This window comes from Carcharodon carcharias, assembly GCF_017639515.1.
Source record: "Carcharodon carcharias isolate sCarCar2 chromosome 36 unlocalized genomic scaffold, sCarCar2.pri SUPER_36_unloc_4, whole genome shotgun sequence".
NCBI classification, from domain to species: Eukaryota; Metazoa; Chordata; class Chondrichthyes; order Lamniformes; family Lamnidae; genus Carcharodon; species Carcharodon carcharias.
Window position 1 is genome coordinate 87,501 of NW_024470752.1, and position 27,500 is coordinate 115,000.

Consider the following 27,500-nt stretch of genomic DNA (forward strand, 5'->3'; position numbering starts at 1 on the left):
GGGTGAGGGAGGCGCGTGGTCACTTAGGAGCACGGTGGAGTCCATTCAGCCCCTCGAGCCTGTGCATCCAGTGGTTGGTTGGGATCTGAACCCCACCAGCACCACCCCACAGCCCCCCCAACCCCCGGTCTAGGATCCACATCAATACAGCTGGATAGCAAAAACTGACCAATCAGGACTAGGTGCTGAATGGATTGGTGGGGGGTGGGGGGGGGTGGAGTTGTTACCCCTGGGAATTGATCTGGAATTACCTTGGAATTGTAGGTTTTCTCCAGCTCCTCCTTGTAGAGTCGAACTTGTTCCTCATGCTGGGACCTCAAGTCCTGGAGAGCCTCGGCAAGTTTGCTCTCGTACTCGTGCTGACGGCCAGAGTCAATCTCGACCAATCGCGACTCGTGCCGGCGCTTGGTCTCACGGATTTCCTGTCGAGAGAGGGGATGGGTCAAACTCTGCGGCGGCATAAAGGGAGGGGTGGGGGGGTCAGAAAAGAGGGGATCCAGTCAGGGGCTAATGCGGAGGGAGAGCGAGGGAGCGCGGGTGAAGGAAAGCGAGGGAGAGCGAGGGAGAGCGAGGGAGAGCGAGGGAGAGCGAGGGAGAGCGAGGGAGACCGGGCGAACGAGCGCGAGGGAGAGCGAGGGAGACCGGGCGAACGAGTGCGAGGGAGCGCGAGGGAGCGCGAGGGAGCGCGAGGGAGCGCGAGGGAGCGCGAGGGAGCGCGAGGGAGCGCGAGGGAGCGCGAGGGAGCGCGAGGGAGCGCGAGGGAGAGCGAGGGAGCGCGGGCGAACGAGCGAGGGAGCGCGGGCGAACGAGCGAGGGAGCGCGGGCGAACGAGCGAGGGGGCGAGGGAGCGCGGGCGAACGAGGGCGAGGGAGCGCGGGCGAACGAGGGCGAGGGAGCGCGGGCGAACGAGGGCGAGGGAGCGCGGGCGAACGAGGGCGAGGGAGCGCGGGCGAACGAGGGCGAGGGAGCGCGGGCGAACGAGGGCGAGGGAGCGCGGGCGAACGAGGGCGAGGGAGCGCGGGCAAACGAGGGCGAGGGAGCGCGGGCGAACGAGGGCGAGGGAGCGCGGGCGAACGAGGGCGAGGGAGCGCGGGCGAACGAGGGCGAGGGAGCGCGGGCGAACGAGGGCGAGGGAGCGCGGGCGAACGAGGGCGAGGGAGCGCGGGCGAACGAGGGCGAGGGAGCGCGGGCGAACGAGGGCGAGGGAGCGCGGGCGAACGAGGGCGAGGGAGCGCGGGCGAACGAGGGCGAGGGAGCGCGGGCGAACGAGGGCGAGGGAGCGCGGGCGAACGAGGGCGAGGGAGCGCGGGCGAACGAGGGCGAGGGAGCGCGGGCGAACGAGGGCGAGGGAGCGCGGGCGAACGAGGGCGAGGGAGCGCGGGCGAACGAGGGCGAACGAGGACGAGGGCGAGCGAGGGCGAGCGAGGGCGAGCGAGGGCGAGCGAGGGCGAGCGAGGGAGAGCGAGGGAGAGCGAGAGCGAGGGAGCACAGGCGAACGAGAGAGAGGGAGCGCGGGAGAATGAGAGCGAGGGAGCACAGGCGAACGAGAGAGAGGGAGCGCGGGAGAATGAGAGCGAGGGAGCACAGGCGAACGAGAGAGAGGGAGCGCGGGAGAATGAGAGCGAGGGAGCACAGGCGAACGAGAGAGAGGGAGCGCGGGAGAATGAGACCGAGGGAGTGCGGGAGAATGAGAGCGAGGGAGCGCGGGTGCATGAGAGTGAGGGAGCGCGGGAGAATGAGAGCGAGGGAGCGCGGGAGAATGAGAGCGAGGGAGCACAGGCGAACGAGAGAGAGGGAGCGCGGGAGAATGAGACCGAGGGAGCGCGGGAGAATGAGAGCGAGGGAGCGCGGGAGCATGAGAGTGAGGGAGCGCGGGAGAATGAGAGCGAGGGAGCGCGGGAGAATGAGAGCGAGGGAGCGCGGGCGATTGAGAGCGAGGGAGCGCGGGCGAAGGAGAGCGAGGGAGAGCGGGCGAATGAGAGCGGGCGAAGGAGAGCGAGGGAGCGCGGGTGAACGAGAGCGAGGGAGAGCGAGGGAGAGCGAGAGCGAGGGAGCACAGGCGAAAGAGAGAGAGGGAGAGCGAGGGAGTGCGGGCGAACGAGAGTGAGGGAGTGCGGGCGAACGAGAGCGAGGGAGCATGGGCGAACGAGAGCGAGGGAGCGCGGGGGAGAGCGGGCGAACGAGAGCGAGGGAGCGCGGGCGAACGAGAGCGAGAGAGCGCGGGCGAACGAGAGCGCGAGAGCGCGGGCAAACGAGAGCGCGAGAGCGCGGGCAAACGAGAGCGAGGGAGCGCGGGCAAACGAGAGCGAGGGAGCGCGGGCAAATGAGAGCGCGGGAGCGCGGGCAAACGAGAGCGCGGGAGAGCACGGGAGAGCGAGGGAGAGCGAGGGAGCGCGAGGGAGCGTGAGGGAGCGCGAGGGAGCGCGAGGGAGCGCGAGGGAGCGCGAGGGAGCGCGAGGGAGCGCGAGGGAGCGCGAACGAGCGAGGGAGAGCGAGGGAGAGCGAGGGAGAGTGAGGGAGAGCGAGGAGAGCGGGCGAAGGAGAGCGAGGGAGAGCGGGCGAAGGAGAGCGAGGGAGAGCAGGCAAAGGAGAGCGAGGGAGAGCAGGCAAAGGAGAGCGAGGGAGAACGAGGGAGAGCGGGCGAAGGAGAGCGAGGGAGCGCGAGGGAGCGCGGGCGAAGGAGAGCGAGGGAGACAGCGGGCGAAGGAGAGTGAGGGAGAGAGCGGGCGAAGGAGCGAGGGAGAACGCGGGCGAAGGAGAGCGAGGGAGAGCGCGGGCGGAGAGCGAGGGAGAGCGCGGGTGAAGGAGAGCGAGGGAGAGCGAGGGAGCACGGGCGAACGAGCGAGGGAGCGCGCGGGCGAAGGAGAGCGAGGGAGAGCGTGAGCGAGGGAGAGCGAGGGAGAGCGGGCGAAGGAGAGTGAGGGAGAGCGGGCGAAGGAGACTGAGGGAGAGCGGGCGAAGGAGACTGAGGGAGAGCGGGCGAAGGAGAGTGAGGGAGAGCGCGAGGGAGCGCGAGGGAGCGGAGAGCGAGGGAGTGCGAGGGAGAGCGAGGGAGAGCGAGGGAGAGCGAGGGAGCGCGAGGGAGCGCGAGGGAGCGCGAGGGAGCGCGAGGGAGCGCGGGCGAACGAGAGCGAGGGAGAGCGAGGGAGAGCGAGGGAGAGCGAGGGAGCGCAAGTGAGGGAGCACGGGCGAACGAGAGCAAGGGAGCGCGGGGGAACGAGAGTGAGGGAGCGCGGGGGATCGCGGGCGAACGAGAGCGAGGGAGCGCGGGCGAACGAGAGCGAGGGAGCGTGGGCAAACGAGAGCGAGGGAGCGCGGGCAAACGAGAGCGAGGGAGCGCGGGCGAACGAGAGCGAGGGAGAGCGAGGGAGAGTGAGGGACCGCGGGCGAAGGAGAGCGAGGGAGAGCACAGGCGAAGGAGAGCGAGGGAGAGCGAGGGAGCGCGGGCGAAGGAGAGCGAGGGAGAGCACGGGCGAAGGAGAGCGAGGGAGAGCACGGGCGAAGGAGAGCGAGGGAGAGCACGGGCGAAGGAGAGCGAGGGAGAGCACGGGCGAAGGAGAGCGAGGGAGAGCACAGGCGAAGGAGAGCGAGGGAGAGCACGGGCGAAGGAGAGCGAGGGAGAGCACGGGCGAAGGAGAGCGGGGGAGAGCACGGGCGAAGGAGAGCGAGGGAGAGCACGGGCGAAGGAGAGCGAGGGAGAGCACGGGCGAAGGAGAGCGAGGGAGAGCACGGGCGAAGGAGAGCGAGGGAGGGCGGGCGAACGAGAGCGAGGGAGGGCGGGCGAACGAGAGCGAGGGAGGGCGGGCGAACGAGAGCGAGGGAGGGCGGGCGAACGAGAGCGAGGGAGGGCGGGCGAACGAGAGCGAGGGAGAGCGAGGGAGAGTCAGGGACCGCGGGCAAAGGAGAGCGAGGGAGAGCACAGGCGAAGGAGAGCGAGGGAGAGCGAGGGAGCGCGGGCGAAGGAGAGCGAGGGAGAGCACGGGCGAAGGAGAGCGAGGGAGAGCACGGGCGAAGGAGAGCGAGGGAGAGCACGGGCGAAGGAGAGCGAGGGAGAGCACGGGCGAAGGAGAGCGAGGGAGAGCACGGGCGAAGGAGAGCGAGGGAGAGCACGGGCGAAGGAGAGCGAGGGAGAGCACGGGCGAAGGAGAGCGAGGGAGAGCACGGGCGAAGGAGAGCGAGGGAGAGCACGGGCGAAGGAGAGCGAGGGAGAGCGCGGGCGAAGGAGAGCGAGGGAGAGCGCGGGCGAAGGAGAGCGAGGGAGAGCACGGGCGAAGGAGAGCGAGGGAGAGCGCGGGCGAGGGAGAGCGAGGGAGCGCGGGCGAAGGAGAGCAAGGGAGAGCGCGGGCGAAGGAGAGCGAGGGAGAGCGAGGGAGCGCGGGTGAAGGAGAGCGAGGGAGCGCGGGCTAAGGAGAGCGAGGGAGCGCGGGCTAAGGAGAGCGAGGGAGCGCGGGCGAAGGAGAGCATGGAAGCGCGGGCGAAGGAGAGCATGGAAGCGCGGGATATCGAGCGAGGGAGCACGGGCGAACAAGCGAGGGAGAGCGAGGGAGCGCGAGGGAGAGCGAGAGCGAGGGAGCGCGGGCGAACGAGAGCGAACGAGAGCGAGGGAGCGCGGGCGAACGAGAGCGAGGGAGCGCGGGCGAACGAGAGCGAGGGAGCGCGGGCGAACGAGAGCGAGGGAGCGCGGGCGAACGAGAGCGAGGGAGCGCGGGCGAACGAGAGCGAGGGAGCGCGGGCGAACGAGAGCGAGGGAGCGCGGGCGAACGAGAGCGAGGGAGCGCGGGCGAACGAGAGCGAGGGAGCGCGGGCGAACGAGAGCGAGGGAGCGCGGGCGAAGGAGAGCGAGGGAGCGCGGGCGAAGGAGAGCGAGGGAGCGCGGGCGAAGGAGAGCGAGGGAGCGCGGGCGAAGGAGAGCGAGGGAGCGCGGGCGAAGGAGAGCGAGGGAGCGCGGGCGAAGGAGAGCGAGGGAGCGCGGGCGAAGGAGAGCGAGGGAGCGCGGGCGAAGGAGAGCGAGGGAGCGCGGGCGAACGAGAGCGAGGGAGCGCGGGCGAACGAAAGCGAGGGAGCGCGGGCGAACGAAAGCGAGGGAGCGCGGGCGAACGAAAGCGAGGGAGCGCGGGCGAACGAAAGCGAGGGAGCGCGGGCGAACGAAAGCGAGGGAGAGCGCGGGCGAACGAGCGCGGGGAGAGCGGGGGCGAACGAGCGCGGGGGAGAGCGGGGGCGAACGAGCGCGGGGGAGAGCGGGGGCGAACGAACGCGGGGGAGAGCGGGGGCGAACGAGCGCGGGGGAGAGCGGGGGCGAACGAGCGCGGGGGAGAGCGGGGGAGAACGAGCGCGGGGGAGAGCGGGGGCGAACGAGCGCGGGGGAGAGCGGGGGCGAACGAGCGCGGGGGAGAGCGGGGGCGAACGAGCGCGGGGGAGAGCGGGGGCGAACGAGCGCGGGGGAGAGCGGGGGCGAACGAGCGCGGGGGAGAGCGGGGGCGAACGAGCGCGGGGGTGAACGAGCGCGGGGGAGAGCGGGGGCGAACGAGCGCGGGGGAGAGCGGGGGCGAACGAGCGCGGGGGAGAGCGGGGGCGAACGAGCGCGGGGTTGAGCGGGGGCGAACGAGCGCGGGGTTGAGCGGGGGCGAACGAGCGCGGGGGAGAGCGGGGGAGAGCGTGGGCGAACGAGAGCGGGGGAGATCGGGGGCGAACGGGCGCGGGGGCGAACGAGCGCGGGGGCGAACGAGCGCAGGGGCGAACGAGCGCAGGGGCGAACGAGTGCGGGCGAGAGCGGGGGTTAACGAGGGAGAGCGAGGGAGAGCGAGGGAGAGCGAGGGAGAGCGAGGGAGAGCGAGGGAGAGCGAGGGAGAGCGAGAGCGAGGGACCATGGGCGAATGAGAGAGAGGGAGAACGAGGGAGCGCGGGCGAACGAGAGCGAGGGAGCGCGTGCGAACGAGAGCGAGGTAGCGCGGGCGAACGAGAGCGAGGTAGCGCGGGCGAACGAGAGCGAGGGAGCGCGGGCGAACGAGAGCGAGGGAGCGCGGGCGAACGAGAGCGAGGGAGCGCGGGCGAACGAGAGCGAGGGAGCGCGGGCGAACGAGAGCGAGGGAGCGCGGGCGAACGAGAGCGAGGGAGCGCGGGCGATCGAGAGCGAGGGAGCGCGAGGGAGAGTGGGCGAACGAGAGCGGGGGAGCGCGGGGGCGAACGAGCGCGGGGGAGAGCGGGGGCGAACGAGCGCGGGTGAGAGCGGGGGCGAACGAGCGCGGGGGAGAGCGGGGGCGAACGAGCGCGGGGGAGAGCGGGGGCGAACGAGCGCGGGGGAGAGCGGGGGCGAACGAGCACGGGGGCGAACGAGCGCGGGGGAGAGCGGGGGCGAACGAGCGCGGGGGAGAGCGGGGGCGAACGAGCGCGGGGGAGAGCGGGGGAGAGCGGGGGCGAACGAGCGCGGGGGAGAGCGGGGGCGAACGAGCGCGGGGGAGAGCGGGGGCGAACGAGCGCGGGGGAGAGCGGGGGCGAACGAGCCGCGGGGGAGAGCGGGAGCGAACGAGCGCGGGGGAGAGCGGGGGCGAACGAGCGCGCGGGAGAGCGGGGGCGAACGAGCGTGGGGGAGAGCGGGGGAGAACGAGCGCGGGGGAGAGCGGGGGCGAACGAGCGCGGGGGAGAGCGGGGGCGAACGAGCACGGGGGAGAGCGGGGGCGAACGAGCGCGGGGGCGAACGAGCGCGGGGGAGAGCGGGGGCGAACGAGCGCGGGGGAGAGCGGGGGCGAACGAGCGCGGGGGAGAGCGGGGGCGAACGAGCGCGGGGGAGAGCGGGCGAACGAGCGCGAGGCAGCGCGGCCGAACGAGCGCGAGGCAGCGCGGGCGAACGAGCGCGAGGGAGAGCGGAAGAACGAGAGCGAGGGAGCGCGGGCGAACGAGAGCGAGGGAGCGCGGGCGAACGAGAGCGAGGGAGCGCGGGCGAACGAGAGCGAGGGAGCGCGGGCGAACGAGAGCGAGGGAGCGCGGGCGAACGAGAGCGAGGGAGCGCAGGCGAACGAGAACGCGGGCGAACGAGAGCGAGGGAGCGCGGGCGAACGAGCGCGAAGGAGAGTGGACGAACGAGAGCGAGGGAGCGCGGGCGAACGAGAGCGAGGGAGCGCGGGGGAGGGAGCGCGGGTGAACGAGAGCGAGGGAGCGCGAGGGAGAGCGGGCGAACGAGAGCGAGGGAGCGCGGGTGAACGAGAGCGAGGGAGCGCGAGGGAGAGCGGGCGAGCGAGAGTGAGGGAGCGCGTGCGAACGAGAGCGAGGGAGCGCGGGCGAACGAGAGCGAGGGAGCGCGGGCGAACGAGAGCGAGGGAGCGTGGGCGAACGAGCTTTAGGGAGCGCGGGCGAACGAGCGTGAGGGAGCGCGGGCGAACGAGAGCGAGGGAGAGTGGGCGAACGAGAGCGAGGGAGCGCGGGGGAGAGCGGGCGAACGAGAGCGAGGGAGCGCGGGCGAACGAGAGCGAGGGAGCGCGGGCGAACGAGAGCGAGGGAGCGCGGGCGAACGAGAGCGAGGGAGCGCGGGCGAACGAGAGCGAGGGAGCGCGGGCGAACGAGAGCGAGGGAGCGCGGGCGAACGAGAGCGATGGAGAGCGATGGAGCGCGAGGGAGCGCGAGGGAGCGCGAGGGAGCGCGAAGGAGCGCGAAGGAGCGCGAGGGAGCGCGAGGGAGCGCGAGGGAGCGCGAGGGAGCGCGTGGGAGCGCGAGGGAGCGCGGGCGATGGAGCAAGGGAGCGCGAAGGAGCACGGGCGAACGAGCGAGGGAGAGCGAGGGAGAGCGGGCGAAGGAGAGCGAGGGAGAGCAACGGAGAGCGAGGGAGAGCGAGGGAGAGCGAGGGAGAGCGAGGGAGAGCGAGGGAGAGCGAGGGAGAGCGAGGGAGAGCGAGGGAGAGCGAGGGAGAGCGAGGGAGAGCGAGGGAGAGCGAGGGAGACCGGGCGAACGAGCGCGAGGGAGAGCGAGGGAGACCGGGCGAACGAGCGCGAGGGAGCGCGGGAGAACGAGAGCGAGGGAGCGCGGGCGAACGAGAGCGAGGGAGCGCGGGCGAACGAGAGCGAGGGAGCGCGGGCGAACGAGAGCGAGGGAGCGCGAGGGAGCGCGAGGGAGCGCGAGGGAGCGCGAGGGAGCGCGAGGGAGCGCGGGCGATGGAGCAAGGGAGCGCGAAGGAGCGCGGGCGAACGAGCGAGGGAGAGCGAGGGAGAGCGGGCGAAGGAGAGCGAGGGAGAGCAAGGGAGAGCGAGGGAGAGCGAGGGAGAGCGAGGGAGAGCGAGGGAGAGCGAGGGAGAGCGGGCGAAGGAGAGCGAGGGAGAGCGGGCGAAGGAGAGCGAGGGAGAACGCGGGCGAAGGAGAGCGAGGGGGAGGGCGGGCGAAGGAGAGCGAGGGGGAGGGCGGGCGAAGGAGAGCGAGGGGGAGCGCGGGCGAAGGAGAGCGAGGGGGAGCGCGGGCGAAGGAGAGCGAGGTGGAGCGCGGGCGAAGGAGAGCGAGGGAGAGCGCGGGCGAAGGAGAGCGAGGGAGAGCGCGGGCGAAGGAGAGCGAGGGGGAGCGCGGGCGAAGGAGAGCGAGGGAGAGCGCGGGCGAAGGAGAGCGAGGGAGAGCGCGGGCGAAGGAGAGCGAGGGAGAGCGCGGGCGGAGAGCGAGGGAGAGCGCGGGCGAAGGAGAGCGAGGGAGCGCGCGAGCGAAGGAGAGCGAGGGAGAGCGAGGGAGAGCGAGGGAGAGCGAGGGAGAGCGAGGGAGAGCGAGGGTGAGCGAGGGAGAGCGAGGGAGAGCGAGGGAGAGCGAGGGAGAGCGAGGGAGAGCGAGGGAGAGCGGGCGAAGGAGAGCGAGGGAGAGCGGGCGAAGGAGAGCGAGGGAGAACGCGGGCGAAGGAGAGCGAGGGGGAGGGCGGGCGAAGGAGAGCGAGGGGGAGGGCGGGCGAAGGAGAGCGAGGGGGAGCGCGGGCGAAGGAGAGCGAGGGGGAGCGCGGGCGAAGGAGAGCGAGGGGGAGCGCGGGCGAAGGAGAGCGAGGGGGAGCGCGGGCGAAGGAGAGCGAGGGAGAGCGCGGGCGAAGGAGAGCGAGGGAGAGCGCGGGCGAAGGAGAGCGAGGGGGAGCGCGGGCGAAGGAGAGCGAGGGGGAGCGCGGGCGAAGGAGAGCGAGGGAGAGCGCGGGCGAAGGAGAGCGAGGGAGAGCGCGGGCGGAGAGCGAGGGAGAGCGCGGGCGAAGGAGAGCGAGGGAGCGCGCGAGCGAAGGAGAGCGAGGGAGAGCGAGGGAGAGCGAGGGAGAGCGAGGGAGAGCGAGGGAGAGCGAGGGAGAGCGAGGGAGAGCGAGGGAGAGCTAGGGAGAGCGAGGGAGAGCGGGCGAAGGAGAGCGAGGGAGAGCGAGGGAGAGCGGGCGAAGGAGCGCGAGGGGGAGCGCGGGCGAAGGAGAGCGAGGGGGAGCGCGGGCGAAGGAGAGCGAGGGGGTGCGCGGGCGAAGGAGAGCGAGGGGGAGCGCGGGCGAAGGAGAGCGAGGGGGAGTGCGGGCGAAGGAGAGCGAGGGGGAGCGCGGGCGAAGGAGAGCGAGGGGGAGCGCGGGCGAAGGAGAGCGTGGGGGAGCGCGGGCGAAGGAGAGCGAGGGGGAGCGCGGGCGAAGGAGAGCGAGGGGGAGCGCGGGCGAAGGAGAGCGAGGGGGAGCGCGGGCGAAGGAGAGCGAGGGGGAGCGCGGGCGAAGGAGAGCGAGGGGGAGCGCGGGCGAAGGAGAGCGAGGGGGAGCGCGGGCGAAGGAGAGCGAGGGGGAGCGCGGGCGAAGGAGAGCGAGGGGGAGCGCGGGCGAAGGAGAGCGAGGGGGAGCGCGGGCGAAGGAGAGCGAGGGGGAGCGCGGGCGAAGGAGAGCGAGGGGGAGCGCGGGCGAAGGAGAGCGAGGGGGAGCGCGGGCGAAGGAGAGCGAGGGGGAGCGCGGGCGAAGGAGAGCGAGGGAGCGCGGGCGAACGAGAGCGAGGGAGCGCGGGAGAAACGAGAGCTAGGGAGCACGGGCGAACGAGAGCGAGGGAGCGCCGGTGAACGAGCGCGAGGGAGCGCGAGGGAGCGCGAGGGAGCGCGAGGGAGCGCGAGGGAGCGCGAGGGAGCAGGAGGGAGCAGGAGGGAGCAGGAGGGAGCAGGAGGGAGCAGGAGGGAGCACGAGGGAGAGCGGGCGAAGGAGAGCGAGGGAGAGCGGGCGAAGGAGAGCGGGGGAGAGCGAGGGAGAGCGGGCGAAGGAGAGCGGGGGAGAGCGAGGGAGAGCGGGCGAAGGAGCGAGGGAGAGCGCGGGCGAAGGAGAGCGAGGGAGAGCGCGGGCGAAGGAGAGCGAGGGAGAGCGTGGGCGAAGGAGAGCGAGGGAGAGCGCGGGCGAAGGAGAGCGAGGGAGAGCGCGAGCGAGGGAGAGCGAGGGAGAGCGCGAGCGAGGGAGAGCGAGGGAGAGTGAGGAAGAGTGAGGGAGCACGGGCGAAGGAGAGCGAGGGAGAGCACGGGCGAAGGAGAGCGAGGGAGAGCGAGGGAGAGCACGGGCGAAGGAGAGCGAGGGAGAGCACGGGCGAAGGAGAGCGAGGGAGAGCACGGGCGAAGGAGAGCGAGGGAGAGCACGGGCGAAGGAGAGTGAGGGAGAGCACGGGCGAAGGAGTGCGAAGGAGAGCGAGGGAGAGCGGGCGAAGGAGAGCGAGGGAGCGCGGGCGAAGGAGAGCATGGAAGCGCGGGAGATCAAGCGAGGGAGCACGGGCGAAGGAGAGCGAAGGAGAGAGAGGGAGTGCGAGGGAGAGCGAGGGCGAAGGAGAGCGAGGGAGAGCACGGGCGAAGGAGAGCGAGGGAGAGCGCGGGCGAAGGAGAGCGAGGGAGAGTGCGGGCGAAGGAGATCGAGGGAGAGCGCGGGCGAAGGAGAGCGAAGGAGAGCGAGGGAGAGCGGGCGAAGGAGAGCGAGGGAGCGCGGGCGAAGGAGAGCGAGGGAGCGCGCGCGAAGGAGAGCATGGAAGCGCGGGAGATCAAGCGAGGGAGCACGGGCGAAGGAGAGCGAAGGAGAGCGAGGGAGAGCAAGGGAGAGCAAGGGAGAGCGAGGGAGAGCGCGGGCGAAGGAGAGCGAGGGAGCGCGAGCGGGGGAGAATGGGGGCGAACGAGCGCGGGGGAGAGCGGGGGCGAACGAGCGCGGGGGAGAGTGGGGGCGAACGAGCGCGGGGGAGAGCGGGGGCGAACGAGCGCGGGGGAGAGCGGGGGCGAACGAGCGCGGGGGAGAGCGGGGGCGAACGAGCGCGGGGGAGAGCGGGGGCGAACGAGCGCGGGGGAGAGCGGGGGCGAGCGAGCGCGGGGGCGAACGACCGCGGGGGAGAGCGGGGGAGAGCGAGGGAGAGCGAGAGCGAGGGAGCACAGGCGAACGAGAGAGAGGGAGAGCAAGGGGGAGCGCGGGCGAAGGAGAGCGAGGGGGAGCGCGGGCGAAGGAGAGCGAGGGGGAGCGCGGGCGAAGGAGAGCGAGGGGGAGCGCGGGCGAAGGAGAGCGAGGGGGAGCGCGGGCGAAGGAGAGCGAGGGGGAGCGCGGGCGAAGGAGAGCGAGGGGGAGCGCGGGCGAAGGAGAGCGAGGGGGAGCGCGGGCGAAGGAGAGCGAGGGGGAGCGCGGGCGAAGGAGAGCGAGGGGGAGCGCGGGCGAAGGAGAGCGAGGGGGAGCGCGGGCGAAGGAGAGCGAGGGGGAGCGCGGGCGAAGGAGAGCGAGGGAGAGCGCGGGCGAAGGAGAGCGAGGGAGAGCGCGGGCGGAGAGCGAGGGAGAGCGCGGGCGAAGGAGAGCGAGGGAGTGCGCGAGCGAAGGAGAGCGAGGGAGCACGCGGGCGAAGGAGAGCGAGGGAGCGCGCGAGCGAGGGTGAGCGAGGGAGAGCGAGGGAACACGGGCGAACGAGCGAGGGAGCGCGCGGGCGAAGGAGAGCGAGGGAGAGCACGAGCGAGGGAGAGCGAGCGAAGAAGAGCGAGGGAGAGCGGGCGAAGAAGAGCGAGGGAGAGCGGGCGAAGGAGAACGAGGGAGCGCGGGCGAACGAGAGCGAGGGAGCGCGGGCGAAGGAGAGCGAGGGAGCGCGGGCGAAGGAGAGCGAGGGAGCGCGGGCGAAGGAGAGCGAGGGAGCGCGGGCGAACGAGAGCGAGGGAGCGCGGGCGAAGGAGAGCGAGGGAGCGCGGGCGAACGAGAGCGAGGGAGCGCCGGCGAACGAGAGCGAAGGAGCGCGGGCGAACGAGAGCGAAGGAGCGCGGGCGAACGAGAGCGAGGGAGCGCGGGCGAACGAGAGCGAGGGAGCGCGGGCGAACGAGAGCGAGGGAGCGCGGGCGAACGAGAGCGAGGGAGCGCGGGCGAACGAGAGCGAGGTAGCGCGGGCGAACGAGAGCGAGGGAGCGCGGGCGAACGAGAGCGAGGGAGCGCGGGAGAAACGAGAGCGAGTGAGCACGGGCGAACGAGAGCGAGGGAGCGCCGGTGAACGAGCGCGAGGGAGCGCGAGGGAGCGCGAGGGAGCGCGAGGGAGCGCGAGGGAGCGCGAGGGAGCGCGAGGGAGCGCGAGGGAGCAGGAGGGAGCAGGAGGGAGCACGAGGGAGAGCGGGCGAAGGAGAGCGAGGGAGAGCGGGCGAAGGAGAGCGGGGGAGAGCGAGGGAGAGCGGGCGAAGGAGCGAGGGAGAGCACGGGCGAAGGAGAGCGAGGGAGAGCGCGGGCGAAGGAGAGCGAGGGAGAGCGAGGGAGAGCGCGGGCGAAGGAGAGCGAGGGAGAGCGTGGGCGAAGGAGAGCGAGGGAGAGCGCGGGCAAAGGAGCGAGGGAGAGCACGGGCGAAGGAGAGCGAGGGAGAGCACGGGCGAAGGGGAGCGAGGGAGAGCGCGGGCGAAGGAGAGCGAGGGGGAGCGCGGGCGAAGGAGAGCGAGGGAGAGCGCGGGTGAAGGAGAGCGAGGGAGAGCGCGGGCGAAGGAGAGCGAGCGAGAGCGCGAGCGAGGGAGAGCGAGGGAGAGCGCGAGCGAGGGAGAGCGAGGGAGAGTGAGGAAGAGTGAGGGAGCATGGGCGAAGGAGAGCGAGGGAGAGCACGGGCGAAGGAGAGCGAGGGAGAGCACGGGCGAAGGAGAGCGAGGGAGAGCACGGGCGAAGGAGAGCGAGGGAGAGCACGGGCGAAGGAGAGCGAGGGAGAGCACGGGCGAAGGAGAGTGAGGGAGAGCGCGGGCGAAGGAGTGCGAAGGAGAGCGAGCGAAGGAGAGCGAGGGAGCACGGGCGAAGGAGAGCGAAGGAGAGCGAGGGAGTGCGAGGGAGAGCGAGGGCGAAGGAGAGCGAGGGAGAGCACGGGCGAAGGAGAGCGAGGGAGTGCGCGGGCGAAGGAGAGCGAGGGAGAGCGCGGGCGAAGGAGAGCGAAGGAGAGCGAGGGAGAGCGGGCGAAGGAGAGCGAGGGAGCGCGGGCGAAGGAGAGCATGGAAGCGCGGGAGATCAAGCGAGGGACCACGGGCGAAGGAGAGCGAAGGAGAGCGAAGGAGAGCGAGGGAGAGCAAGGGAGAGCAAGGGAGAGCGAGGGAGAGCGCGGGCGAAGGAGAGCGAGGGAGCGCGAGCGGGGGAGAATGGGGGCGAACGAGCGCGGGGGAGAGCGGGGGCGAACGAGCGCGGGGGAGAGTGGGGGCGAACGAGCGCGGGGGAGAGCGGGGGCGAACGAGCGCGGGGGAGAGCGGGGGCGAACGAGCGCAGGGGAGAACGGGGGCGAACGAGCGCGGGGGAGAGCGGGGGCGAACGAGCGCGGGGGCGAACGACCGCGGGGGAGAGCGGGGGAGAGCGAGGGAGAGCGAGAGCGAGGGAGCACAGGCGAACGAGAGAGAGGGAGAGCAAGGGGGAGCGCGGGCGAAGGAGAGCGAGGGGGAGCGCGGGCGAAGGAGAGCGAGGGGGAGCGCGGGCGAAGGAGAGCGAGGGGGAGCGCGGGCGAAGGAGAGCGAGGGGGAGCGCGGGCGAAGGAGAGCGAGGGGGAGCGCGGGCGAAGGAGAGCGAGGGGGAGCGCGGGCGAAGGAGAGCGAGGGGGAGCGCGGGCGAAGGAGAGCGAGGGGGAGCGCGGGCGAAGGAGAGCGAGGGGGAGCGCGGGCGAAGGAGAGCGAGGGGGAGCGCGGGCGAAGGAGAGCGAGGGAGAGCGCGGGCGAAGGAGAGCGAGGGAGAGCGCGGGCGGAGAGCGAGGGAGAGCGCGGGCGAAGGAGAGCGAGGGAGTGCGCGAGCGAAGGAGAGCGAGGGAGCACGCGGGCGAAGGAGAGCGAGGGAGCGCGCGAGCGAGGGTGAGCGAGGGAGAGCGAGGGAACACGGGCGAACGAGCGAGGGAGCGCGCGGGCGAAGGAGAGCGAGGGAGAGCACGAGCGAGGGAGAGCGAGCGAAGAAGAGCGAGGGAGAGCGGGCGAAGAAGAGCGAGGGAGAGCGGGCGAAGGAGAACGAGGGAGCGCGGGCGAACGAGAGCGAGGGAGCGCGGGCGAAGGAGAGCGAGGGAGCGCGGGCGAAGGAGAGCGAGGGAGCGCGGGCGAAGGAGAGCGAGGGAGCGCGGGCGAACGAGAGCGAGGGAGCGCGGGCGAACGAGAGCGAGGGAGCGCGGGCGAAGGAGAGCGAGGGAGCGCGGGCGAACGAGAGCGAGGGAGCGCCGGCGAACGAGAGCGAAGGAGCGCGGGCGAACGAGAGCGAGGGAGCGCGGGCGAACGAGAGCGAGGGAGCGCGGGCGAACGAGAGCGAGGGAGCGCGGGCGAACGAGAGCGAGGGAGCGCGGGCGAACGAGAGCGAGGTAGCGCGGGCGAACGAGAGCGAGGGAGCGCGGGCGAACGAGAGCGAGGGAGCGCGGGAGAAACGAGAGCGAGTGAGCACGGGCGAACGAGAGCGAGGGAGCGCCGGTGAACGAGCGCGAGGGAGCGCGAGGGAGCGCGAGGGAGCGCGAGGGAGCGCGAGGGAGCGCGAGGGAGCGCGAGGGAGCGCGAGGGAGCGCGAGGGAGCAGGAGGGAGCAGGAGGGAGCAGGAGGGAGCACGAGGGAGAGCGGGCGAAGGAGAGCGAGGGAGAGCGGGCGAAGGAGAGCGGGGGAGAGCGAGGGAGAGCGGGCGAAGGAGCGAGGGAGAGCACGGGCGAAGGAGAGCGAGGGAGAGCGCGGGCGAAGGAGAGCGAGGGAGAGCGAGGGAGAGCGCGGGCGAAGGAGAGCGAGGGAGAGCGTGGGCGAAGGAGAGCGAGGGAGAGCGCGGGCAAAGGAGCGAGGGAGAGCACGGGCGAAGGAGAGCGAGGGAGAGCACGGGCGAAGGGGAGCGAGGGAGAGCACGGGCGAAGGGGAGCGAGGGGGAGCGCGGGCGAAGGAGAGCGAGGGAGAGCGCGGGTGAAGGAGAGCGAGGGAGAGCGCGGGCGAAGGAGAGCGAGCGAGAGCGCGAGCGAGGGAGAGCGAGGGAGAGCGCGAGCGAGGGAGAGCGAGGGAGAGTGAGGAAGAGTGAGGGAGCATGGGCGAAGGAGAGCGAGGGAGAGCACGGGCGAAGGAGAGCGAGGGAGAGCGAGGGAGAGCACGGGCGAAGGAGAGCGAGGGAGAGCACGGGCGAAGGAGAGCGAGGGAGAGCACGGGCGAAGGAGAGCGAGGGAGAGCACGGGCGAAGGAGAGTGAGGGAGAGCGCGGGCGAAGGAGTGCGAAGGAGAGCGAGCGAAGGAGAGCGAGGGAGCACGGGCGAAGGAGAGCGAAGGAGAGCGAGGGAGTGCGAGGGAGAGCGAGGGCGAAGGAGAGCGAGGGAGAGCACGGGCGAAGGAGAGCGAGGGAGTGCGCGGGCGAAGGAGAGCGAGGGAGAGCGCGGGCGAAGGAGAGCGAAGGAGAGCGAGGGAGAGCGGGCGAAGGAGAGCGAGGGAGCGCGGGCGAAGGAGAGCATGGAAGCGCGGGAGATCAAGCGAGGGACCACGGGCGAAGGAGAGCGAAGGAGAGCGAGGGAGAGCAAGGGAGAGCGAGGGAGAGCGCGGGCGAAGGAGAGCGAGGGAGCGCGAGCGGGAGAGAGCGAGGGGGCGAACGAGCGCGGGGGAGAGCGGGGGCGAACGAGCGCGGGGGAGAGCGGGGGCGAACGAGCGCGGGGGAGAGCGGGGGCGAACGAGCGCGGGGGAGAGCGGGGGCGAACGAGCGCGGGGGAGAGCGGGGGGCGAACGAGCGCGGGGGAGAGCGGGGGCGAACGAGCGCGGGGGAGAGCGGGGGCGAACGAGCGCGGGGGAGAGCGGGGGCGAACGAGCGCGGGGGAGAACGGGGGCGAACGAGCGCGGGGGCGAACGACCGTGGGGGAGAGCGGGGGAGAGCGAGAGAGAGCGAGAGCGAGGGAGCACAGGCGAACGAGAGAGAGGGAGAGCGAGGGAGCGCGGGCGAACGAGAGCGAGGGAGCGCGGGCGAACGAGAGCGAGGGAGCGCGGGCGAACGAGAGCGAGGGAGCGCGGGCGAACGAGAGCGAGGGAGCGCGCGGGAGCGTGAAGGAGCGCGCGGGAGCGCGCGGGAGCGCGAAGGAGCGCGAAGGAGCGCGCGGGAGCGCGAGGGAGCGCGAGGGAGCGCGATGGAGCGAGGGAGCGCGATGGAGCGAGGGAGCGCGGGCGAAGGAGAGCGAGGGAGAGCGAGGGAGAGCGGGCGAAGGAGAGCGAGGGAGAGCGAGGGAGAGCGAGGGAGAGCGGGCGAAGGAGAGCGAGGGAGAGCGGGCGAAGGAGAGCGAGGGAGAGCGGGCGAAGGAGATCGAGGGAGAGCGGGCGAAGGAGATCGAGGGAGAGCGGGCGAAGGAGAGCGAGGTAGAGCGAGGGAGACAGCGGGCGAAGGAGCGAGGGAGAGCACGGGCGAAGGAGAGCGAGGGACAGCGCGGGCGAAGGAGAGCGAGGGAGAGCGCGGGCGAAGGAGAGCGAGGGAGAGCGCGGGCGAAGGAGAGCGAGGGAGAGCGCGGGCGAAGGAGAGCGAGGGAGAGCGCGGGCGAAGGAGAGCGAGGGAGAGCGCGGGCGAAGGAGAGCGAGGGAGAGCGCGGGCGAAGGAGAGCGAGGGAGAGCGCGGGCGAAGGAGAGCGAGGGAGAGCGCGGGCGAAGGAGAGCGAGGGAGGGCGGGCGAACGAGCGGGGGAGCGCGAGGGAGCGCAAGGGAGGGAGAGCGAGGGAGAGTGAGGGAGTGCGAGGGAGTGCGAGGGAGTGCGAGGGAGTGCGAGGGAGTGCGAGGGAGTGCGAGGGAGAGCGAGGGAGAGCGAGGGAGCGCGGGCAAACGAGAGCGAGGGAGAGCGAGGGAGCGCAAGTGAGGGAGCACGGCGAACGAGAGCGAGGGAGCGCGGGGGAACGAGAGCGAAGGAGCGCGAGGGAGAGCGGGCAAACGAGAGAGAGGGAGCGAGGGAGAGAGAGGGAGAGAGAGGTAGAGCGAGGGAGAGCGAGGGAGTGCGAGGGAGTGCGAGGGAGAGCGAGGGAGAGCGAGGGAGAGCGAGGGAGAGCGAGGGAGCGTGGGCAAACGAGAGCGAGGGAGTGCGAGGGAGCGCAAGTGAGGGAGCACGGGCGAACGAGAGCGAGGGAGCGCGGGGGAACGAGAGCGAGGGAGCGCGAGGGAGAGCGGGCAAACGAGAGAGAGGGAGCGAGGGAGAGAGAGGGAGAGAGAGGGAGAGCGAGGGAGAGTGAGGAAGAGTGAGGGAGCGCGGGCGAAGGAGAGCGAGGGAGAGCACGGGCGAAGGAGAGCGAGGGAGAGCGAGGGAGAGCGGGCGAAGGAGAGCGAGGGAGAGCGCGGGCGAAGGAGAGCGAGGGAGCGCACGGGCGAAGGAGAGCGAGGGAGCGCACGGGCGAAGGAGAGCGAGGGAGCGCGGGCGAAGGAGAGCATGGAAGCGTGGGAGATCGAGTGAGGGAGCACGGGCGAACAAGCGAGGGAGAGCGAGGGAGCGTGAGCGAGGGAGCGCGAGCGAGGGAGAGAGTGGAAGCGGGGGCGAACGAGTGCGGGGGCGAACGAGCACGGGGGCGAACGAGCACGGGGGAGAGCGGGGGCGAACGAGCGCGGGGGTGAGCGGGGGCGAACGAGCGCGGGGGAGAGCGGGGGCGAACGAGCGCGGGGGTGAGCGGGCAAACGAGAGAGAGGGAGCGAGGGAGAGAGAGGGAGAGAGAGGTAGAGCGAGGGAGAGCGAGGGAGTGCGAGGGAGTGCGAGGGAGTGCGAGGGAGTGCGAGGGAGAGCGAGGGAGAGCGAGGGAGAGCGAGGGAGCGTGGGCAAACGAGAGCGAGGGAGTGCGAGGGAGCGCAAGTGAGGGAGCACGGGCGAACGAGAGCGAGGGAGCGCGGGGGAACGAGAGCGAGGGAGCGCGAGGGAGAGCGGGCAAACGAGAGAGAGGGAGCGAGGGAGAGAGAGGGAGAGAGAGGGAGAGCGAGGGAGAGTGAGGAAGAGTGAGGGAGCGCGGGCGAAGGAGAGCGAGGGAGAGCACGGGCGAAGGAGAGCGAGGGAGAGCGAGGGAGAGCGGGCGAAGGAGAGCGAGGGAGAGCGCGGGCGAAGGAGAGCGAGGGAGCGCACGGGCGAAGGAGAGCGAGGGAGCGCACGGGCGAAGGAGAGCGAGGGAGCGCGGGCGAAGGAGAGCATGGAAGCGTGGGAGATCGAGTGAGGGAGCACGGGCGAACAAGCGAGGGAGAGCGAGGGAGCGTGAGCGAGGGAGCGCGAGCGAGGGAGAGAGTGGAAGCGGGGGCGAACGAGTGCGGGGGCGAACGAGCACGGGGGCGAACGAGCACGGGGGAGAGCGGGGGCGAACGAGCGCGGGGGTGAGCGGGGGCGAACGAGCGCGGGGGAGAGCGGGGGCGAACGAGCGCGGGGGTGAGCGGGCAAACGAGAGAGAGGGAGCGAGGGAGAGAGAGAGGGAGAGAGAGGTAGAGCGAGGGAGAGCGAGGGAGTGCGAGGGAGTGCGAGGGAGTGCGAGGGAGAGCGAGGGAGAGCGAGGGAGAGCGAGGGAGCGTGGGCAAACGAGAGCGAGGGAGTGCGAGGGAGCGCAAGTGAGGGAGCACGGGCGAACGAGAGCGAGGGAGCGCGGGGGGAACGAGAGCGAGGGAGCGCGAGGGAGAGCGGGCAAACGAGAGAGAGGGAGCGAGGGAGAGAGAGGGAGAGAGAGGGAGAGCGAGGGAGAGTGAGGAAGAGTGAGGGAGCGCGGGCGAAGGAGAGCGAGGGAGAGCACGGGCGAAGGAGAGCGAGGGAGAGCATGGGCGAAGGAGAGCGAGGGAGAGCGAGGGAGAGCGGGCGAAGGAGAGCGAGGGAGAGCGCGGGCGAAGGAGAGCGAGGGAGCGCACGGGCGAAGGAGAGCGAGGGAGCGCACGGGCGAAGGAGAGCGAGGGAGAGCGCGGGCGAAGGAGAGCGAGGGAGAGCGTGGGCGAAGGAGAGCGAGGGAGAGCGCGGGCAAAGGAGCGAGGGAGAGCACGGGCGAAGGAGAGCGAGGGAGAGCACGGGCGAAGGGGAGCGAGGGAGAGCGCGGGCGAAGGAGAGCGAGGGGGAGCGCGGGCGAAGGAGAGCGAGGGAGAGCGCGGGCGAAGGAGAGCGAGGGAGAGCGCGGGCGAAGGAGAGCGAGCGAGTGCGCGAGCGAGGGAGAGCGAGGGAGAGCGCGAGCGAGGGAGAGCGAGGGAGAGTGAGGAAGAGTGAGGGAGCATGGGCGAAGGAGAGCGAGGGAGAGCACGGGCGAAGGAGAGCGAGGGAGAGCGAGGGAGAGCACGGGCGAAGGAGAGCGAGGGAGAGCACGGGCGAAGGAGAGCGAGGGAGAGCACGGGCGAAGGAGAGCGAGGGAGAGCATGGGCGAAGGAGAGTGAGGGAGAGCGCGGGCGAAGGAGTGCGAAGGAGAGCGAGCGAAGGAGAGCGAGGGAGCACGGGCGAAGGAGAGCGAAGGAGAGCGAGGGAGAGCGAGGGAGAGCGAGGGCGAAGGAGAGCGAGGGAGAGCACGGGCGAAGGAGAGCGAGGGAGTGCGCGGGCGAAGGAGAGCGAGGGAGAGCGCGGGCGAAGGAGAGCGAAGGAGAGCGAGGGAGAGCGGGCGAAGGAGAGCGAGGGAGCGCGGGCGAAGGAGAGCATGGAAGCGCGGGAGATCAAGCGAGGGAGCACGGGCGAAGGAGAGCGAAGGAGAGCGAGGGAGAGCAAGGGAGAACGAGGGAGAGCGCGGGCGAAGGAGAGCGAGGGAGCGCGAGCGGGGGAGAGCGAGGGGGCGAACGAGCGCGGGGGAGAGCGGGGGCGAACAAGCGCGGGGGAGAGCGGGGGCGAACGAGCGCGGGGGAGAGCGGGGGCGAACGAGCGCGGGGGAGAGCGGGGGCGAACGAGCGCGGGGGAGAGCGGGGGCGAACGAGCGCGGGGGAGAGCGGGGGCGAACGAGCGCGGGGGAGAGCGGGGGCGAACGAGCGCGGGGGAGAGCGGGGGCGAACGAGCGCGGGGGAGAACGGGGGCGAACGAGCGCGGGGGAGAACGGGGGCGAACGAGCGCGGGGGCGAACGACCGTGGGGGAGAGCGGGGGAGAGCGAGAGAGAGCGAGAGCGAGGGAGCACAGGCGAACGAGAGAGAGGGAGAGCGAGGGAGCGCGGGCGAACGAGAGCGAGGGAGCGCGGGCGAACGAGAGCGAGGGAGCGCGGGCGAACGAGAGCGAGGGAGCGCGGGCGAACGAGAGCGAGGGAGCGCGGGCGAACGAGAGCGAGGGAGCGCGGGCGAACGAGAGCGAGGGAGCGCGGGCGAACGAGAGCGAGGGAGCGCGGGCGAACGAGAGCGAGGGAGCGCGGGCGATCGAGAGCGAGGGAGCGCGAGGGAGAGCGGGCGAACGAAAGCGAGGGAGCGCGAGGGAGAGCGGGCGAACGAGAGCGAGGGAGCGCGAGGGAGAGCGGGCGAACGAGAACGAGGGAGCGCGGGCGAACGAGAGCGAGGGAGCGCGGGCGAAGGAGAGCGAGGGAGCGCGGGCGAACGAGAGCGAGGGAGCGCGGGCGAACGAGAGCGAGGGAGCGCGGGCGAACGAGAGCGAGGGAGCGCGGGCGAACGAGAGCGAGGGAGCGCGGGCGAACGAGAGCGAGGGAGCGCGGGCGAACGAGAGCGATGGAGCGCGGGCGAACGAGAGCGAGGGAGCGCGGGCGAACGAGAGCGAGGGAGCGCGGGCGAACGAGAGCGAGGGAGCGCGGGCGAACGAGAGCGAGGGAGCGCGGGCGAACGAGAGCGAGGGAGCGCGGGGGAACGAGAGCGAGGGAGCGCGAGGGAGAGCGGGCAAACGAGAGAGAGGGAGCGAGGGAGAGAGAGGGAGAGAGAGGGAGAGCGAGGGAGAGTGAGGAAGAGTGAGGGAGCGCGGGCGAAGGAGAGCGAGGGAGAGCACGGGCGAAGGAGAGCGAGGGAGAGCGAGGGAGAGCGGGCGAAGGAGAGCGAGGGAGAGCGCGGGCGAAGGAGAGCGAGGGAGCGCACGGGCGAAGGAGAGCGAGGGAGCGCACGGGCGAAGGAGAGCGAGGGAGCGCGGGCGAAGGAGAGCATGGAAGCGTGGGAGATCGAGTGAGGGAGCACGGGCGAACAAGCGAGGGAGAGCGAGGGAGCGTGAGCGAGGGAGCGCGAGCGAGGGAGAGAGTGGAAGCGGGGGCGAACGAGTGCGGGGGCGAACGAGCACGGGGGCGAACGAGCACGGGGGAGAGCGGGGGCGAACGAGCGCGGGGGTGAGCGGGGGCGAACGAGCGCGGGGGAGAGCGGGGGCGAACGAGCGCGGGGGTGAGCGGGCAAACGAGAGAGAGGGAGCGAGGGAGAGAGAGGGAGAGAGAGGTAGAGCGAGGGAGAGCGAGGGAGTGCGAGGGAGTGCGAGGGAGTGCGAGGGAGAGCGAGGAGAGCGAGGGAGAGCGAGGGAGCGTGGGCAAACGAGAGCGAGGGAGTGCGAGGGAGCGCAAGTGAGGGAGCACGGGCGAACGAGAGCGAGGGAGCGCGGGGGAACGAGAGCGAGGGAGCGCGAGGGAGAGCGGGCAAACGAGAGAGAGGGAGCGAGGGAGAGAGAGGGAGAGAGAGGGAGAGCGAGGGAGAGTGAGGAAGAGTGAGGGAGCGCGGGCGAAGGAGAGCGAGGGAGAGCACGGGCGAAGGAGAGCGAGGGAGAGCACGGGCGAAGGAGAGCGAGGGAGAGCGAGGGAGAGCGGGCGAAGGAGAGCGAGGGAGAGCGCGGGCGAAGGAGAGCGAGGGAGCGCACGGGCGAAGGAGAGCGAGGGAGCGCACGGGCGAAGGAGAGCGAGGGAGCGCACGGGCGAAGGAGAGCGAGGGAGAGCGCGGGCGAAGGAGAGCGAGGGAGAGCGTGGGCGAAGGAGAGCGAGGGAGAGCGCGGGCAAAGGAGCGAGGGAGAGCACGGGCGAAGGAGAGCGAGGGAGAGCACGGGCGAAGGGGAGCGAGGGAGAGCGCGGGCGAAGGAGAGCGAGGGAGAGCGCGGGCGAAGGAGAGCGAGCGAGTGCGCGAGCGAGGGAGAGCGAGGGAGAGCGCGAGCGAGGGAGAGCGAGGGAGAGTGAGGAAGAGTGAGGGAGCATGGGCGAAGGAGAGCGAGGGAGAGCACGGGCGAAGGAGAGCGAGGGAGAGCGAGGGAGAGCACGGGCGAAGGAGAGCGAGGGAGAGCACGGGCGAAGGAGAGCGAGGGAGAGCACGGGCGAAGGAGAGCGAGGGAGAGCATGGGCGAAGGAGAGTGAGGGAGAGCGCGGGCGAAGGAGTGCGAAGGAGAGCGAGCGAAGGAGAGCGAGGGAGCACGGGCGAAGGAGAGCGAAGGAGAGCGAGGGAGAGCGAGGGCGAAGGAGAGCGAGGGAGAGCACGGGCGAAGGAGAGCGAGGGAGTGCGCGGGCGAAGGAGAGCGAGGGAGAGCGCGGGCGAAGGAGAGCGAAGGAGAGCGAGGGAGAGCGGGCGAAGGAGAGCGAGGGAGCGCGGGCGAAGGAGAGCATGGAAGCGCGGGAGATCAAGCGAGGGAGCACGGGCGAAGGAGAGCGAAGGAGAGCGAGGGAGAGCAAGGGAGAACGAGGGAGAGCGCGGGCGAAGGAGAGCGAGGGAGCGCGAGCGGGGGAGAGCGAGGGGGCGAACGAGCGCGGGGGAGAGCGGGGGCGAACGAGCGCGGGGGAGAGCGGGGGCGAACGAGCGCGGGGGAGAGCGGGGGCGAACGAGCGCGGGGGAGAGCGGGGGCGAACGAGCGCGGGGGAGAGCGGGGGCGAACGAGCGCGGGGGAGAGCGGGGGCGAACGAGCGCGGGGGAGAGCGGGGGCGAACGAGCGCGGGGGAGAGCGGGGGCGAACGAGCGCGGGGGAGAGCGGGGGCGAACGAGCGCGGGGGAGAACGGGGGGCGAACGAGCGCGGGGGAGAGCGGGGGCGAACGAGCGCGGGGGGCGAACGACCGTGGGGGAGAGCGGGGGAGAGCGAGAGAGAGCGAGAGCGAGGGAGCACAGGCGAACGAGAGAGAGGGAGAGCGAGGGAGCGCGGGCGAACGAGAGCGAGGGAGCGCGGGCGAACGAGAGCGAGGGAGCGCGGGCGAACGAGAGCGAGGGACCGCGGGCGAACGAGAGCGAGGGAGCGCGGGCGAACGAGAGCGAGGGAGCGCGGGCGAACGAGAGCGAGGGAGCGCGGGCGAACGAGAGCGAGGGAGCGCGGGCGAACGAGAGCGAGGGAGCGCGGGCGATCGAGAGCGAGGGAGCGCGAGGGAGAGCGGGCGAACGAGAGCGAGGGAGCGCGAGGGAGAGCGGGCGAACGAGAGCGAGGGAGCGCGAGGGAGAGCGGGCGAACGAGAACGAGGGAGCGCGGGCGAACGAGAGCGAGGGAGCGCGGGCGAACGAGAGCGAGGGAGCGCGGGCGAACGAGAGCGAGGGAGCGCGGGCGAACGAGAGCGAGGGAGCGCGGGCGAACGAGAGCGAGGGAGCGCGGGCGAACGAGAGCGAGGGAGCGCGGGCGAACGAGAGCGAGGGAGCGCGGGCGAACGAGAGCGAGGGAGCGCGGGCGAACGAGAGCGAGGGAGCGCGGGCGAACGAGAGCGAGGGAGCGCGGGCGAACGAGAGCGAGGGAGCGCGGGCGAACGAGAGCGAGGGAGCGCGGGCGAACGAGAGCGAGGGAGCGCGGGGGAGAGCGGTCGAACGAGAGCGAGGGAGCGCGGTCGAACGAGAGCGAGGGAGCGCGGGCGAACGAGAGCGAGGGAGCGCGGGCGAAGGAGAGCGAGGGAGCGCGGGCGAACGAGAGCGAGGGAGCGCGGGCGAACGAGAGCGAGGGAGCGCGGGCGAACGAGAGCGAGGGAGCGCGGGCGAACGAGAGCGAGGGTGCGCGGGCGAACGAGAGCGAGGGAGCGCGGGGGAGAGCGAGCGAACGAGAGCGAGGGAGCGCGCGGGAGCGTGAAGGAGCGCGCGGGAGCGCGAAGGAGCGCGAAGGAGCGCGCGGGAGCGCGAGGGAGCGTGAGGGAGCGCGATGGAGCGAGGGAGCGCGGGCGAAGGAGAGTGAGGGAGAGCGAGGGAGAGCGGGCGAAGGAGAGCGAGGGAGAGCGAGGGAGAGCGAGGGAGAGCGGGCGAAGGAGAGCGAGGGAGAGCGGGCGAAGGAGAGCGAGGGAGAGCGGGCGAAGGAGATCGAGGGAGAGCGGGCGAAGGAGAGCGAGGTAGAGCGAGGGAGACAGCGGGCGAAGGAGCGAGGGAGAGCACGGGCGAAGGAGAGCGAGGGAGAGCGCGGGCGAAGGAGAGCGAGGGAGAGCGCGGGCGAAGGAGAGCGAGGGAGAGCGCGGGCGAAGGAGAGCGAGGGAGAGCGCGGGCGAAGGAGAGCGAGGGAGAGCGCGGGCGAAGGAGAGCGAGGGAGAGCGCGGGCGAAGGAGAGCGAGGGAGAGCGCGGGCGAAGGAGAGCGAGGGAGAGCGCGGGCGAAGGAGAGCGAGGGAGGGCGGGCGAACGAGCGGGGGAGCGCGAGGGAGCGCGAGGGAGGGAGAGCGAGGGAGTGCGAGGGAGTGCGAGGGAGTGCGAGGGAGTGCGAGGGAGTGCGAGGGAGAGCGAGGGAGAGCGAGGGAGCGCGGGCAAACGAGAGCGAGGGAGAGCGAGGGAGCGCAAGTGAGGGAGCACGGCGAACGAGAGCGAGGGAGCGCGGGGGAACGAGAGCGAAGGAGCGCGAGGGAGAGCGGGCAAACGAGAGAGAGGGAGCGAGGGAGAGAGAGGGAGAGAGAGGTAGAGCGAGGGAGAGCGAGGGAGTGCGAGGGAGTGCGAGGGAGTGCGAGGGAGAGCGAGGGAGAGCGAGGGAGAGCGAGGGAGCGTGGGCAAACGAGAGCGAGGGAGTGCGAGGGAGCGCAAGTGAGGGAGCACGGGCGAATGAGAGCGAGGGAGCGCGGGGGAACGAGAGCGAGGGAGCGCGAGGGAGAGCGGGCAAACGAGAGAGAGGGAGCGAGGGAGAGAGAGGGAGAGAGAGGGAGAGCGAGGGAGAGTGAGGAAGAGTGAGGGAGCGCGGGCGAAGGAGAGCGAGGGAGAGCATGGGCGAAGGAGAGCGAGGGAGAGCACGGGCGAAGGAGAGCGAGGGAGAGCGAGGGAGAGCGGGCGAAGGAGAGCGAGGGAGAGCGCGGGCGAAGGAGAGCGAGGGAGCGCACGGGCGAAGGAGAGCGAGGGAGTGCACGGGCGAAGGAGAGCGAGGGAGCGCGGGCGAAGGAGAGCATGGAAGCGTGGGAGATCGAGTGAGGGAGCACGGGCGAACAAGCGAGGGAGAGCGAGGGAGCGTGAGCGAGGGAGCGCGAGCGAGGGAGAGAGTGGAAGCGGGGGCGAACGAGTGCGGGGGCGAACGAGCACGGGGGCGAACGAGCACGGGGGAGAGCGGGGGCGAACGAGCGCGGGGGTGAGCGGGGGCGAACGAGCGCGGGGGAGAGCGGGGGCGAACGAGCGCGGGGGTGAGCGGGCAAACGAGAGAGAGGGAGCGAGGGAGAGAGAGGGAGAGAGAGGTAGAGCGAGGGAGTGCGAGGGAGTGCGAGGGAGTGCGAGGGAGAGCGAGGGAGAGCGAGGGAGAGCGAGGGAGCGTGGGCAAACGAGAGCGAGGGAGTGCGAGGGAGCGCAAGTGAGGGAGCACGGGCGAACGAGAGCGAGGGAGCGTGGGGGAACGAGAGCGAGGGAGCGCGAGGGAGAGCGGGCAAACGAGAGAGAGGGAGCGAGGGAGAGAGAGGGAGAGAGAGGGAGAGCGAGGGAGAGTGAGGAAGAGTGAGGGAGCGCGGGCGAAGGAGAGCGAGGGAGAGCACGGGCGAAGGAGAGCGAGGGAGAGCACGGGCGAAGGAGAGCGAGGGAGAGCGGGCGAAGGAGAGCGAGGGAGAGCGCGGGCGAAGGAGAGCGAGGGAGCGCACGGGCGAAGGAGAGCGAGGGAGCGCACGGGCGAAGGAGAGCGAGGGAGCGCACGGGCGAAGGAGAGCGAGGGAGCGCACGGGCGAAGGAGAGCGAGGGAGCGCGGGCGAAGGAGAGCATGGAAGCGTGGGAGATCGAGTGAGGGAGCACGGGCGAACAAGCGAGGGAGAGCGAGGGAGCGTGAGCGAGGGAGCGCGAGCGAGGGAGAGAGTGGAAGCGGGGGCGAACGAGTGCGGGGGCGAACGAGCACGGGGGCGAACGAGCACGGGGGAGAGCGGGGGCGAACGAGCGCGGGGGCGAACGAGCGGGGGGGAGAGCAGGGGTGAACGAGCGCGGGGGCGAACGAGCGCGGGGGAGAGCGGGGGCGAGCGAGCGCGGGGGAGAGCGAGCGCGGGGGCGAGCGAGCGCGGGGGAGAGCGGGGTGAATAAGTGGCAGAAGAGCTTAAAATGCCTGGAAGGTGGGTGCAGGTACGATGCTGTCCTGGGCGGCTTGGTGAGCTGAGGGTCTCGGGGGAGGTGGATTTGGGTCTCGGGGGTGGTGGATGGGGGTCCCAGGGGAGGTGGATGGGGGTCCCGGGGGAGGTGGATGGGGGTCCCGGGCTGTACTAACCTCATCGTACAGGTTCCTCTGGAAGTCGAGCTCCTCCTGCAGGGTCTGTGCTCGATTCTCACTCTCCACCCTCCGCAGCATCTCATCATGAAGCTGCTTCTTAGCATCGTTCAGAGCCAATTCCAACTGGGAAACAAACATCCAACACACTGCATCAGCTGACAACTCGGACAGGACCCAGAGCCCACCCCAAACCCCCCCACACACACACACAATCACTCCCCCAGCTTCCCCAGACCCTAGTCCAGACCCCAACTCCAGGAAACCCCCTCACCACCCACCCCCACCCCCTTGGGTCCAGTCTCAGTCTCCAGGAACTGTAACCACCATCAGCTCACTGCCCTCCTCATCCTTCAAATTCTTACCCATTTCAACACCTCCCCCCTCCCTCACTCTGTAACCTCCTCCAGCCCCTACACCCTCCCTATCTCTGTAACCCCCTCCAGCCCCTACACCCCTCCCTATCTCTGTAACCTCCTCCAGCCCCTACACCCCCTCCCTATCTCTGTAACCTCCTCCAGCACCTACACACCTCCCTATCTCTGTAACCTCCTCCAGCCCCTACACCCCTCCCCATCTCTGTAACCTCCTCCAGCCCCTACACCCTCCCTATCTCTGTAACCTCTTACACCACCTCGCTATCTCTGTAACCTCCTCCAGCCCCTACACTCCTCCCTAAAACTGTCAACTCCTCCAGCCCCTAC

The 27,500-nt window shown here is 71.8% G+C and overlaps 1 protein-coding gene across 1 annotated transcript in view; it reads right to left on the reverse strand.

Annotated features, from left to right (window-relative positions):
- The window catches only part of lmna (lamin A), a gene marked incomplete at its 3' end in the record, with an annotated part of 156,020 nt that overhangs the window by 47,374 nt on the left and 81,146 nt on the right, over positions 1-27,500 (reverse strand). Inside the window, exons 4-5 of the mRNA XM_041181797.1 lie at positions 26,797-26,922; positions 252-422 (exon numbers count right to left, since the gene is read on the reverse strand). Coding sequence (XP_041037731.1) covers positions 252-422; positions 26,797-26,922 — 297 coding nt within the window. The remainder of the gene's footprint in view (positions 1-251; positions 423-26,796; positions 26,923-27,500) is intronic.